Source organism: Nerophis lumbriciformis, linkage group LG07 (genome assembly GCF_033978685.3).
Source record: "Nerophis lumbriciformis linkage group LG07, RoL_Nlum_v2.1, whole genome shotgun sequence".
NCBI classification, from domain to species: domain Eukaryota; kingdom Metazoa; phylum Chordata; class Actinopteri; order Syngnathiformes; family Syngnathidae; genus Nerophis; species Nerophis lumbriciformis.
In genome coordinates, this window is record NC_084554.2 from 1,832,501 (window position 1) to 1,847,500 (window position 15,000).

A 15,000-nucleotide genomic window follows, 5' to 3' on the forward strand; every position below is an offset into this window, starting at 1 on the left:
AAAAAAATAATGTTATGAATCATATTTAGACTCCAAATACCTCACAGCAAATATTACACTTTGAAAAATTGTTAAATATTCTGTGTTTTCACTGTAAAAAAACGAAGGTTTTCTGTAATAAATAAAAAATAAAAAAGGGAATAAAACAGACAAGATAGATCTAAAGTAGATGTACAGATTTAAGTGTTAAAAATGAAAAATAAAAATATGACTTATTTTTAAAATTTTTCAGTGGGACCATTTTGGATCCCCAATCATTTTTGGAGGAATTATTTAAATCTGTAGATCAACTTCAGATCTGTCGATATAAAGTTGACTTTTTTTTATGTTTTATTCTCTCTTTATTTTTAAAAAAAACCTTGTTTTTTACAGTGAAAACACAAAACATTTAACAACATTTCAAAGTGAGGTCATTGGAGTCTTAAGTAGGTCAATTATTAATAACATTATTCTTTTTTTTAAGTAATGACACCTAAAAAATATCCCACAAAAAATGATTGGGGATGCAAAATGGTCCCACTCATAATTGTTAAAGAAATAACTGTAAAATCAACAGTTTTATTTCCTTTTTTTTTTTTTTTTTACAGAAAACCTTTTTAATGGCAAAAACACAAAACATTTAAAAACAATTTTTTATAGTGGAATATTTGGTGTGAGGTAATTGGAGTCTTAAATCATTTTTTTTATTTTTAGTAATGACACTTAAGGGTTTAAAAAAAAATCTATATATTTTATTGGTTTTGAAAATGAAAGTATGAAAAGATGCTGTGATTTGGTCAGCGGACTCCCGCCTCCGACGCTCGCTCGCAAGAAGGATTGAAGCGGACTTAGCTCGGCCGTTAATGTCACTTAGCGCTCTCTGGGTGAGTCCAAATGAACACAGCAAGAAGCAGGGTGACTCTGAGCGTGTTTACTGGTGAGAGCTTGTAAACATCAACAACAAAACTTGATTGTCTTCCTTAAACGATGACATCACTTCCTCCCGGTCCAGGGAGAAGAAGATGGTAGAAAACATTCCTCGGGCAAGATGGCGCTCACAGTCTGGAGCGAGTCAGCAGGGACTTGCTGAGGTCTTTGGCCTCGCCGGCGGTCCGGACCCGCTCGTAGCCCAGCACGGACATGGACTGGTGGCAGTAGTCCTCCACCTGCTTGATCTGCTGGATGCTCAGCACCGTCCTCCAGGCGCTGGCCGCCTGGGTGGCGTTCCGGGACGAGACGATGAAGGGCTTGGAGGAGGAGCCGGAGCCCCCGGTCATGTTGAGGGCGAAGGACTCCATGTCGTGGTTGCTGGTCAGGTTGGCGAAGCGGTAGACCCGGCGCAGGGTCTTGACCGGGTTCTCCACCAGGTCCTCGTAGCGCACCGCCAGGTATTTCCCCTTCAGCCAGTTGGGCGGGTTCAAGGCGGTCCTCAGAGTCCTGGAGGCGCGGTCGCAGATCACCTCCATGGCGCCGATGGAGTGGTAGTCGGAGCCGTCCTTCTTGTTGGCCTTGTGGCCCGGGTCCACGAAGGGGATCCGGCGCAGCTTGGGGTCTCGGCTGCGCACCACCTGCAGGTTCTCCCGGATGAGCCCGTGCCTGGACTTGATGCGGGAGTTGGCCACCGCCCGGGGGTCCCGCACCAGGTGGATCACCTTCAGGTCCAGGGAGGGGTCCTCCATGAGCGGCGCCAGCACGTTGACGTCCAGGATGCGCACGCCCTTGATGACCACCGTGCCGTACTTCAGGCACTGGTCCTCCAGCAGGCGCAGGCTCAGAGGCGGGCACTTCTTGCACACCTTGTCGTCCACCAGGCCCACCGCCTCCTTCCTGTAGGCCGAGCACATGGGGTAGGAGCACACCACCTTGTTGAGGGTGGCGCCGAAGAGCCCCAGCGAGGTGAAGTTCTTTCCCCCGGGGCTGTTGTAGAGCTGGAAGACGGACATGTCGCAGCGGTACAAGGCGCTCAGCATGTCCCGCGCCGCCCCCTGCAGCGACACGGCGTCGCCCGGGTACAGCTTCTGCCAGATGTGCCACATGGGCTCGTACAGGAAGAAGACCTCCGGGTTCTGGTTGAAGAGCTCCCCGAAGAAGGAGGAGCCGGACCTCCAGGTGGTGAGCACGTAGATGAGCTGGCGCCTCCTGGCCAGCGAGGGCCGGTAGAAGAGGAGGCGCGGGTCCGAGCGCTGGCCGGGGCCCCTGGCCTGCAGGTGCCCGCAGGGCTGGGGCTCCCGGGTCCACTTGTAGTTGGCCAGGTTGAGCATGGTGAGCACCAGCAGCAGGAAGTAGGCCAGGAACAGAACCATCCGCTTCCTGCGCAGCACCTTCATCACGATGCCGGGCTGCGCGATCATCTTGCTGGGGTTGCGCACCGCGGTTTTATTGAGCTTCCGCCCGAAGACGGCATCCTTCTCCCAGGGCGCCGTCAACCTCAGCGTTGGCGGGTGGTGATGATGCTTGCCGCGCATGGGAAGAAGGAAGGAGACGAGACGAGACGAGACGAGACGTGGAGGTTCAGGCGCCAGGCGTCTTCATGGCAACGACGATGAAGAAGACCTTCTTGTCACAGACGCCCATCTTTTGTCGCGCCCGGTTCGGAGCTCACCTTCCCCCCGGGAGGGAAAAAAAAAGAGTCCACAATCCTGGGGAATGTCTCTTTCGTCGGAGCCGTCCTCCTCCTCCTCCTCTCACTAACACGCTCAACACACATTGAGCACAGAACTGAGTGCTAAACCCCGCCTCCCCACCCGCGCTATTGGTCGACAGTGGTGACGTCACATAGCAACCGGCCGCGCTATTGGTTGAAATCGCCGTCATTATCTTTTCTATATGATGCTGTTGTTGTCCATAATGTTGTCTTTTTCCACTGCTTTTTCATTTATGAAGCCCTTTAAAAACAAACCACAGGTGGGAAATCAAAGGGCTGTGCGACACAAAGAAATACAGGCAAAGGACACATTCAAAAAAATAACAGTTAAAACAGAGGTAAAATACACGCACACACACACACACACACACATATATATATATATATATATATATATATATATATATTTGTGTGTGTATATATATGTGTGTGTGTATATATTTATATACACACATATATGTATGTATATATGTATATATACATACTGTATATATATATATATATGTATTAGAGATGCGCGGATAGGCAAATATTTCATATATATACATACATATATGTGTGTATATAAATATATACACACACACATATATATACACACACAAATATATATATATATATATATATATATATATATATATATATATATATATATATATATATGTATGTGTGGGAAAAAAATCACAAGACTATTTCATCTCTACAGGCCTGTTTCATGAGGGGGGGGTTCCCTCAATCATCAGGAGATTTCTCCTGATGATTGAGGGAAACCCCCCCCTCATGAAACAGGCCTGTAGAGATGAAATAGTCTTGTGATTTTTTTCCCACACATACATATATTGCGCTCTACTACGGTATCGAGCACTATTTTTTGGATAACCTTATTAAGACATATATATATATATATATATATATATATATATATATATATATATATATATATATATATATATATATATATATATATATATATATATATATATTTGTGTGTGTATATATATGTGTGTGTATATATTTATATACACACACATATATGTATGTATATATGTATATATACATACTGTATGTATATATATATATATATATATATATATATATATATATATATATATATGTATATATATATATATATATATATATATATATATATATATATGTATATATATATATATATATATATATATATATATATATATATATATATATATATATGTGTGTGTATATATTTATATACACACACATATATGTATGTATATATGTATATATACATACTGTATGTATATATATATATATATATATATATATATATATATATATATATGTATATATATATATATATATATATATATATATATATATATGTATATATATATATATATATATATATATATATATATATATATATATATATATATATATATATATATATATATATATATATATATATATTAGAGATGCGCGGATAGGCAATTATTTCATCCGCAACCGCATCAGAAAGTCGTCAGCCATCCACCCGATGTAACATTTGATCAGAACCGCACCCGCCCGTTGTTATATATCTAATATAGACGATGCAAGGCATTAGTGAGGTTATAAAGCTTTTGCCTGTTAAAGAAAGGAGACTGATCCAATGCAGCACAGACATTCGCGTGCCACGCTGTCACGACCCAGACGCACACCAGTGCGCAATCATATGGGAGCCGCGCTGAGCGCACCTCCAAGCGCGTCTCGCTGCCGGCGACGGCCGGGTATATTGGCCCAACGCTCCAGCGCCATCCATTTTCAGGGCTAGTTGATTCGGCAGGTGGGTTGTTACACACTCCTTAGCGGGTTCCGACGTCCATGGCCACCGTCCTGCTGTCTATATCAACCAGGGTGAGCCCCACCCCTTTCGTGAGCGCACTGCGCGCGGAGTGACCCCTGTTACGCGCCCCCGGCAACAGGGGTGGCGGGCAGGTAAGCTGCGCGGGCGGAGTGACCCCTGTTACGAGCCCCCGGCCACGGGGGTGGCGGGCAGGTAAGCTGCTTACCTGCTGCGCGTGACGCCGGCCGCGGCGAAGGCGGACGAGGCGGGGTGTCGGTGCGGTGGGCGCGGTGGTGACCCTGGACGTACGTCGGGCACTTCTCGCGGATCGCCTCAGCTACGGTTCCCGGTGGGGCCCTCTCGGGGGAAGGGGCCTCGGTCCCGGACCCCGGCGAGGCGTCGGGGGCCTTCTCCGCTCCGTAAAAGTGTCCATCTCTTTTTCTTTTTTTTCTTCTGTTGTGGCATATGCTGCAGGTGCCTGCTCGTTTTTCGTACGTGGGTAACAACATTTAACTATGTATATATATTTACCAATTGGTTTAACTGCCACCCGCCTGAATCTATTTAAAATCTAATTTTTTTTTATTTCAACCGCCCGACACGACCCGACCCGACCCGACCCGCGGATAAAATCTAATTTTTTTAAATTTCATCCGCCCGATCCGCGGATAATCCGCGGACTCCGCGGTTGTGCCCGCAAACCGCGCATCTCTAATATATATGTATGTGTGTGTGTGTGTATGGAGCCTCATAACAACATAAAAATCTTAAATATATTTATATATGTATAGTTATGTATGTATATATGTATATATTTGTGTGTGTATATATACGTGTATATATGTATATACACACACATATATGTATGTATATATGTATATATACACATATATGTATGTATATATGTATATATACACATATATGTATGTATATATGTATATATATATATATATATATATACATATGTGCAGGGACGTGCACATGATTATAGAGGGGCAGGGGCTCAAAGTCAGAAAAGGGCAGGAAAAAATTTTTTGGTCCTTTGCACTATATGGAAATTAATGTAGAATTAAATTTGCTAATAGGAAGCTAACTACTTAGCTGTGTGTCCTTTGTAGGTAAAAGTGATTGCCATTTCTTTTGTGTCAACAAATTATTGTCATAATGAGTTAATTCACATTATCATAGGCTTGGAAGACATGAAAAGCAACAAAACACTGGTTTATTATTAGGCTATTTATTGTTAAAGATAAGCACTTTAATATTGAACATTGAACAGTGCAACATGAACTTTGAAAAAAAAATACAAAAATAAATACCCAAATGGAAAAAACTTCAATGTGAAAATCTGTCCTTCTTCCCTTAACTTGATGAAAACACCATCAAGTTGTAACTTATGGTCTTTCTCACTTAATGCTCGGACTAAACAACTGAAACGCAATAAAGGGCCAAAAATATGGCCCAGGGGCCAGTAGAGGGCTGTAGGATGGAGGCCGCCCATACCCAAATATGCTCCTCAATGTAAATTCAGGACTTCCATGAAATGCTGTGAAATCAGTGCACAATCAGTAGCCAAACCTTCTGGGGGCCTTAAAGCAGCAACCTTCTGGGGGCCATGTCCCTGTAGATGTTGATCACATCATTGTGATTTATGACTACGTCTTTTTCAATGGAGAGGAGAAGGAGATCAGACAGCCTCTCTTCTGTGCATAGGCCTCTGAGTGAGTTTTTGACCAGCTTCAGTTTAGAAAAATAGCTCTCTACTGTGGCAGTGAACACTGGAATCGTGGCATATGTTTTCATCATTTCTTCCAGTGCTGGAAAGATGTCATGTCCATTGTTGTCTCTTTGTGTTCTTAAGATCCCCTTCATGTGTCATTCTTCTTATTATTGTTATTATTATCATTATTATCATTATTATTATTATTTTGTTAACCCACACAGTAATAGCAAAGTCACAATAAACTTTAGATCTAAACCTCTACTGTGAGAGAAATGTGATCGTAAACACAGTGCATTTTATTTTGAAAATTAACCCGGTGTTTTATTTTGTATTTTGTACACTACTTCCTGTCCCGCACGATCCGCTCTGCTCTGTGCGGAATTGATGTGCCGTGCTCAATTGACGCGCCGTGCTCCGACGTCCGGCAAAAACAGAAGCTGACACAATACAGCGTTTTTGTGAAATATTACCCATATTAGATGCTCAATAAGTGGACGGCGACTAGACCATAACTCATAGGTTCAAGTTGCTCCACTGTCACGTCTCCACAGGGGCGCAGTAACTTGGCTCTCTCTCCTCTCACTTACTCACTCACTCGCCCTGTCTCTCTCTCTCTAGCGGAAGCAGCAGGCTCAAACAACCCGGTATTACAAGAAAATGTGGAGTTTTTGTACCGCTGTTTTTTTCTTTCTTTTTTACATCCCTGACAGGAATTTATTAATGTTGTTTAAAGAAAGAAGAAGAAAAAAAACACACACACACAGGCAGAGGGCACTTTTTAAGACAAAGCAAAAAAGGGCAGGGGCTCAAGCACCCATAGGGCCCTATGTGTGCACGTGCCTGTATATATATATATATATTTGTGTGTGTATATACATGTGTGTGTGTATATATTTATATACACACGTATATGCAGGCACGTGCACACATAGGGCCCTATGGGTGCTTGAGCCCCTGCCCTTTTTTGCCTCGTCTTAAAAAGTGCCTTCTGCCTGTGTGTGTGTGTGTTGTTTTTTTGTCAGGGATGTAAAAAAACAAAACAAATAAAAACAGCGGTACAAAAACTCCACATTTTCTTGTAATACCGGGTTGTTTGAGCGAATATAAATATATTTTGTGCCAAATAAATGTGTTTGCTATTATCCATATTAACGTGCAGTAATTAATACTACTGATTGTGCACTGATTTCACAGCATTTCATGGAAGCCCTGAATTTACATTGAGGAGCATATTTGGGTATGGGTGGCCTCCATCCTACAGCCCTCTACTGGCCCCTGGGCCATATTTTTGGCCCTGTATTGCCTTTCAGTTGTTTAGTCCGAGCATTAAGTGAGAAAGACCATAAGTTACAACTTGATGGTGTTTTCATCAAGTTAAGGGAAGAAGGACAGATTTTCACATTGAAGTTTTTTCCATTTGGGTATTTATTTATTTTTATTTTTTTCAAAGTTCATGTTGCACTGTTCAATGTTCAATATGAAAGTGCTTATCTTTAACAATAAATAGCCTAATAATAAACCAGTGTTTTGTTGCTTTTCATGTCTTCCAAGCCTATGATAATGTGAATTAACTCATTATGACAATAATTTGTTGACACAAAAGAAATGTCAATCACTTATACCTACAAAGGACACACAGCTAAGTAGTTAGCTTCCTATTAGCAAATTTAATTTTACATTAATTTCCATATTGTGTAAAGGACCAAAAAAAAATTGCCTGCCCTTTTCTGACTTTAAACCCCTGCCCCTCTATAATCATGTGCACGTCCCTGCGTATATGTATGTATATATGTATATATACATACTGTATATATCAATCAATCAATCAATCAATGTTTATTTATATAGCCCTAAATCACAAGTGTCTCAAAGGGCTGCACAAGCCACAACGACATCCTCGGTACAGAGCCCACATAAGGGCAAGGAAAAACTCACCCCAGTGGGACGTCGATGTGAATGACTATGAGAAACCTTGGAGAGGACCGCATATGTGGGTAACCCCCCCCCCTCTAGGGGAGACCGAAAGCAATGGATGTCGAGTGGGTCTGACATAATATTGTGAGAGTCCAGTCCATAGTGGATCCAGCATAACAGTAAGAGTCTAGTCCACAGTGGGGTCAGCAGGAAACCATCCCGAGCGGAGACGGGTCAGCAGCGTAGAGATGTTCCCAGCCGATGCACAGGCGAGCGGTCCACCCCGGGTCCCGACCCCGGACAGCCAGCACTTCATCCATGGCCACCGGATCTGTGTGTCTTCCCCTCCACAAGGGATAGGGGGGAGCAGAGGAGAAAAGAAAAGAAACGGCAGATCAACTGGTCTAAAAAAAGGGGGGCTATTCAAAGGCTAGAGTATACAAATGAGTTTTGAGATGGGACTTAAATGTTTCTACTGGTATGCGAATGCTCCCATTAAAATCTCCTGATGATTGAGGGTACCCCCCCTCATGAAACAGGCCTGTAGAGATGAAATAGTCTTGTGATTTTTTTCCCACACATACATATATTTTGCTCTACTACGGTATCGAGCACTATTTTTTGGATAACCTTATTAAGACATATACATATATATATATATATATATATATATATATATATATATATGTATAAGTAATCAAATGGTTCAACAACATCCAAGACAAACAACAGCACAACTTTATCTCCTTTGATATCGAGGAATTTTACCCTTCCACCACGCAAGACCTACTGACTCAAGCACTAGACTTCGCCTCAGACTACGACTCAATCACAGGCAACGAAAGAAACATCATCATCCACGCAAAAAACTCCATTCTCATCCACAACAATACACCATGGCAAAAAAAGAACAATGCAACATTTGACGTCACTATGGGAAGTTTTGACGGAGCAGAAACGTGTGAACTCGTTGGGAGTTTCCTCCTCTCCCAGCTCGCTAGCCTCAATCTGAACCTTGGTATTTACCGTGATGACGGACTGGCAGTGTGTCGCGCCTCGCCAAGGAGCAGCGAGAATACCAAGAAGCGCATATGCCAAATTTTCAAAGAGAACGGCCTACGGATCACGATTGAAGCCAACAAGCAAACCGTCAACTTCCTTGACGTCACTTTCAACCTGAGAAATAACAGCTACCAACCATTCACGAAACCCAACACAACACTCCAATACGTGCACCATGACAGCAACCACCCACCCACCACCACGAAAAGAATACCTACCGGAATCAATAAAAGGCTATCGATGCTGTCATCTAGCAAAGCTGAATTTGACCAAGCAACCCCCCCGTACCAAAAAGCCCTTGATGAAAGCGGATACAATTTCACCCTCACCTATGAACCCACGCCAGGAAACCAACCAAAAAAGAACAGAAAACGAAACGACATCATCTGGTACAACCCCCCATACAGCAAAAACGTCTCAACGAACATTGGCCACAAATTCCTCAATCTGATTGACAAACACTTCCCCAAAGGCAACACCCTAATAAAAGTATTCAACAAGAACAACATTAAATTGAGCTACAGCTGTATGAACAATATACGACAAATTATCTCAAACCACAACAAAACAATTGCAAATGAGCCGTCGGCCCCCGGACAGAGCGACTCCAAAACCAACAAAGGCTGCAACTGTCGAAAGAAACCTGATTGCCCTCTCAACGGGGGGTGCTTACAAACATCAGTTGTCTACCAATCTAAGGTAACACGCAAGGACATTAACACATCCGACACATATGTAGGATTAACCGAGGGAGAGTTCAAAACCAGATGGAACAATCACAAGGCTTCTTTCAGGAACCAAAACCTGCGGAACACCACAGAACTCAGCAAACACATTTGGGACCTCAAAGACAATAATGTTGAATATTCAATAACATGGCAAATTCTTGCATCCAGCACACCTTACAATAGTGGTAATAAAAGATGCAACCTATGCTTGAAAGAGAAACTGTTTATCATTTACCGTCCAGACCTGTCATCCCTCAACAAGCGCAGCGAAATTGTATCAGCATGCCGCCACAGACGGAAACACCTCCTAGGTAACACATGAGCCAATCACCACGCCCCTACGCCAGCCTGTACCCACCCACTCTGTGCCCTATATAAACCATGGTATGTGAATGCTCCCATTAAAATCTCCTGATGATTGAGGGAACCCCCCCTCATGAAACAGGCCTGTAGAGATTAAATAGTCTTGTGATTTTTTTTCCCACACATACATATATTGCGCTCTACTATGGTATCGAGCACTATTTTTTGGATAACCTTATTAAGACATATACATACATATATATATATATATATATATATATATATATATATATATATATATATATATATATTTATATATATATATATATATATTTGTGTGTGTATATATATGTGTGTGTGTATATATTTATATACACACATATATGTATGTATATATGTATATATACATACTGTATATATATATATATATATATATATATATATATATATATATATATATGTATGTGTGGGGAAAAAAAATCACAAGACTATTTCATCTCTACAGGCCTGTTTCATGAGGGGGGTACCCTCAATCGTCAGGAGATTTTAATGGGAGCATTCGCATACCATGGTTTATATAGGGCACAGAGTGGGTGGGTACAGGCTGGCCTAGGGGCGTGGTGATTGGCTCATGTGTTACCTAGGAGGTGTTTCCGTCTGTGGCGGCATGCTGTTACAATTTCGCTGCGCTTGTTGAGGGATGACAGGTCTGGACGGTAAATAATAAACAGTTTCTCTTTCAAGCATAGGTTGCATCTTTTATTACCACTATTGTAAGGTGTGCTGGATGCAAGAATTTGCCATGTTATTGAATATTCAACATTATTGTCTTTGAGGTCCCAAATGTGTTTGCTGAGTTCTGTGGTATTTCGCAGGTTTTGGTTCCTGAAAGAAGCCTTGTGGTTGTTCCATCTGGTTTTGAATTCACCCTCGGTTAATCCTACATATGTGTCGGATGTGTTAATGTCCTTGCGTATTACCTTAGATTGGTAGACAACTGATGTTTGTAAGCATCCCCCGTTGAGGGGGCAATCAGGTTTCTTTCGACAGTTACAGCCTTTGTTGGTTTTGGAGTCGCTCTGTCCGGGGGCCGGCGGCTCATTTGCAATTGTTTTGTTGTGGTTTGAGATGATTTGTCGTATATTGTTCATACAGCTGTAGCTCAATTTAATGTTGTTCTTGTTGAATACTTTTCTTAGGGTGTTGTCTTTGGGAAAGTGTTTGTCAATCAGATTGAGGAATTTGTGTCCAATGTTAGTTGAGACGTTTTTGCTGTATGGGGGGTTGTACCAGATGATGTTGTTTCGTTTTCTGTTCTTTTTTGGCTGGTTTCCTGGCGTGGGTTCATAGGTGAGGATGAAATTGTATCCGCTTTCATCAAGGGCCTTTTGGTACGGGGGGGTTTCTTGGTCAAATTCAGCTTTGCTAGATGACAGCATCGATAGCCTTTTATTAATTCCGGTAGGTATTCTTTTCGTGGTGGTGGGTGGGTGGTTGCTGTCATGGTGCACGTATTGGAGTGTTGTGTTGGGTTTCGTGAATGGTTGGTAGCTGTTATTTCTCAGGTTGAAAGTGACGTCAAGGAAGTTGACGGTTTGCTTGTTGGCTTCAATCGTGATCCGTAGGCCGTTCTCTTTGAAACAGGCCTGTAGAGATGAAATAGTCTTGTGATTTTTTTCCCACACATACATATATATATATATATATATACATATATATATATATTGCATACTTGTGTAGTTGCTTTATTGAGTTTACAACCCCCTGGCGCTGTATTGTAGTTTTTTATTATTGTTCATATGGTTGTTTGTAAATGTTGAACATTATAAATAAAGATTTATTACAAATAAATAAATAAAAAAGTGTATTTTTCAGCATTTACTTCAGCTTTTCCATCTTTGCTTCTTCCTGCTCCTTTGTTTGGACATATGAGCCCACACTATATGATGTTCCCTCATGCCTTCTAAACTTTAATAGTATCCAATATTGCAACAAATATTACAGAATATTATCATACTTTCCAAACATGCTTTTGTCTAAATAAAAATACTTAAATTTACAGCAAACAACCCATCAAATGAATAAAAATGACCATAAATGTTACGTTGTTCTTTACAGCATATTACTGTAAATTGGAGAGAAAAAAAACGACTACTGTTTTTTGTGTTGAAATTCTGTTGACTGAGCTGCCAGTTTTTGACTATAAAATCTAGGGTTGTTGTTTTTAACGGTGTATTACTGTAAATGGAAAGACGTTCCATTTATTTTTACGGTAGAAAAACTGGCTGTACTGTTTTTCCATGAACAAAAAAACCCCAATGTCAATTCAACACAAAAATAGCAACAAAGCTGCCAGCTTTTTCTGCAACCCAAGGCGTCAGATGGCGGTAGTGTATAGTTTATGCCTTGTTTTTTGTTGTAGCGCCCTAAAAAGTGTTAATACTGTAAATATTGTACTTATTACGCACCAGCTGTTGGATTGTAACGTGCATCTTGGCCGGTGTTGAGATCGCCATGTAAAATCGCTAATGCTAATCAGTAGCATGTCAATAGCAAAGCCAACATATGTTAGCATCAAGCTAGCGCATTTTTTGGAAAAGTGGAGCCGTACTGTACTTACATCGGAACCTTTTTTTTTTAAGTCAATTTCTTTGTTGGCAATGAAAATTGCAACATTACCTTGAGGTAGTTTGTCTGAGTCCGCTCTCGGTGCTGCTGGAGTGATCGCCAAGTGGATTTTACGTGACTTAGTGCCCGGATTCAATACCCCGCCCTAGTTCTGATACAACTTTTCCCACTTACAATACCGATATTGATCCAACACAGTATCAGCAAGAATCAGACACTTGTATTATTGAGTCATGTGGAATGTTAGCAAAGGTTCGCTCGAGTGAAATGAGTCAAACAGAGAACACATATTTATCATTAACCGCCCGGACTGGGCTCATGCTGTCTTTAAGTTGAATAGAGTGGTAATTGTTTTTTGGTGACACCAAGTGGTCAGAATAACTCATAAGGCAGTTAGTTGAATGATGCGGACACAATTGTTACTGGATCCTTTCTATTACGCTGCTGCCTTGGAGACTTGGTATGTGACAGTGTAAGTAATATACAACTATCATTATTTGATTCCTGTTTAAATTGAGTAAATACATCATAACAAAACATGACATCAAACTAGATGAGGCAATTCCTGAAGGAACTGCGTGTGAAAGCTCCTGGAATCCTGGAATTTTTTTAGAATTGTTGGAAGAGAGCACACAATTCCCACACAGGCTGAATATTTTGAAGTTGGAACCGTTTGAATCAAATGCAAAATGTGGGAGTTGTGGAATTTAAAAAAATGTCCCATAGATTTCAATAGGAATTTCGGGAAAAGCGGGAATTTTTTTGAAAATGGTAAAGAAAAACTTGAATGGTCTGAATGAGTTGAAATGGTTGGTGTTGGAATTTTTCAAATAGGTCGAGAAATGTTGAAGTAGTAACATGTTGAATTGAGAAATTCCTGGAATTTCAGGAAAACCGGGAATTTTCCCAGTTCAAAAAACAACATCGTTTTTTTTGTCCTGGTTAAGAGGAATGTTTTGACGGTGGAAGTGGGTTGAAAAATGTGAAAGGAGTCGTCGCCAGAAAAAAGGGTGGAAATAGGGCTTTGGAAAACCAGGAAGTCTGGAAAATCCTGGAATTTTTTTGAACTTGGAAAAAAAGGTCGTTTAAATTTCCAGGATAGTGAAAATGTGTTAAATCGGTTGAAAAATGTGGAAATGGTGGAAGTTTGAAAAATGGCCAATTCATTTTGAGTCGGAAAAATTTCCCGGAGAGCCTGGAATTCTGGGAAATCTTGGAATTTGTCAAGGGAAAGCCCGCAATTCCCACACAGGCTGAATATTTTGAAGTTGGAACCGTTTGAATCAAATGCAAAATGTGGGAGTTGTGGAATTTTGAAAAATGTCCCATAGATTTCAATAGGAATTTCGGGAAAAGCGGGAATTTTTTGGAAAATGGTAAAAAAAAACTTGAATGGTCTGAATGAGTTGAAATGGTTGGTGTTGGAATTTTTCAAATCGGTCGAGAAATGTTGAAGTAGTAACATGTTGAATTGAGAAATTCCTGGAATTTCAGGAAAACCGGGAATTTTCCCAGTTCAAAAAACAACATCGTTTTTTTGTCCTGGTTAAGAGGAACGTTTTGACGGTGGAACGGGTGAAGTGGGTTGAAAAATGTGAAAGGAGTCGTCGCCAGAAAAAAGGGTGGAAATAGGGCTTTGGAAAACCAGGAATTCTGGAAAATCCTGGAATTTTTTTTGAACTTGGTAAAAAAGGTAGTTTAAATTTCCAGGATAGTGAAAATGTGTTAAATCGGTTGAAAAATGTGGAAATGGTGGAAGTTTGAAAAATGGCCAATTCATTTTGAGTCGGAAAAATTTCCCGGAGAACCTGGAATTCTGGGAAATCTTGGAATTTGTCAAGGGAAAGCCCGCGATTCCCACACAGGCTGAATATTTTGAAGTTGGAACCGTTTGAATCAAATGCAAAATGTGGGAGTTGTGGAATTTAAAAAAATGTCCCATAGATTTCAATAGGAATTTCGGGAAAAGCGGGAATTTTTTTTGAAAATGGTAAAAAAAACTTGAATGGTCTGAATGAGTTGAAATGGTTGGTGTTGGAATTTTTCAAATCGGTCGAGAAATGTTGAAGTAGTAACATGTTGAATTGAGAAATTCCTGGAATTTCAGGAAAACCGGGAATTTTCCCAGTTCAAAAAACAACATCGTTTTTTTGTCCTGGTTAAGAGGAACGTTTTGACGGTGGAACGGGTGAAGTGGGTTGAAAAATGTGAAAGGAGT

The 15,000-nt window shown here is 40.9% G+C and overlaps 1 protein-coding gene across 1 annotated transcript; it reads right to left on the bottom strand.

Annotated features, from left to right (window-relative positions):
- Window positions 1–324: 324 nt before the first annotated feature.
- LOC133609898 (carbohydrate sulfotransferase 2-like) lies at window positions 325–2,758 on the bottom strand. The gene has a single exon (XM_061965937.2). The coding sequence runs from the start codon at window positions 2,442–2,444 to the stop codon at window positions 1,035–1,037; it is 1,410 nt and encodes a 469-aa protein (XP_061821921.1). The 5' UTR covers window positions 2,445–2,758; the 3' UTR covers window positions 325–1,034.
- Between the last annotated feature and the right edge of the window lie 12,242 nt (window positions 2,759–15,000).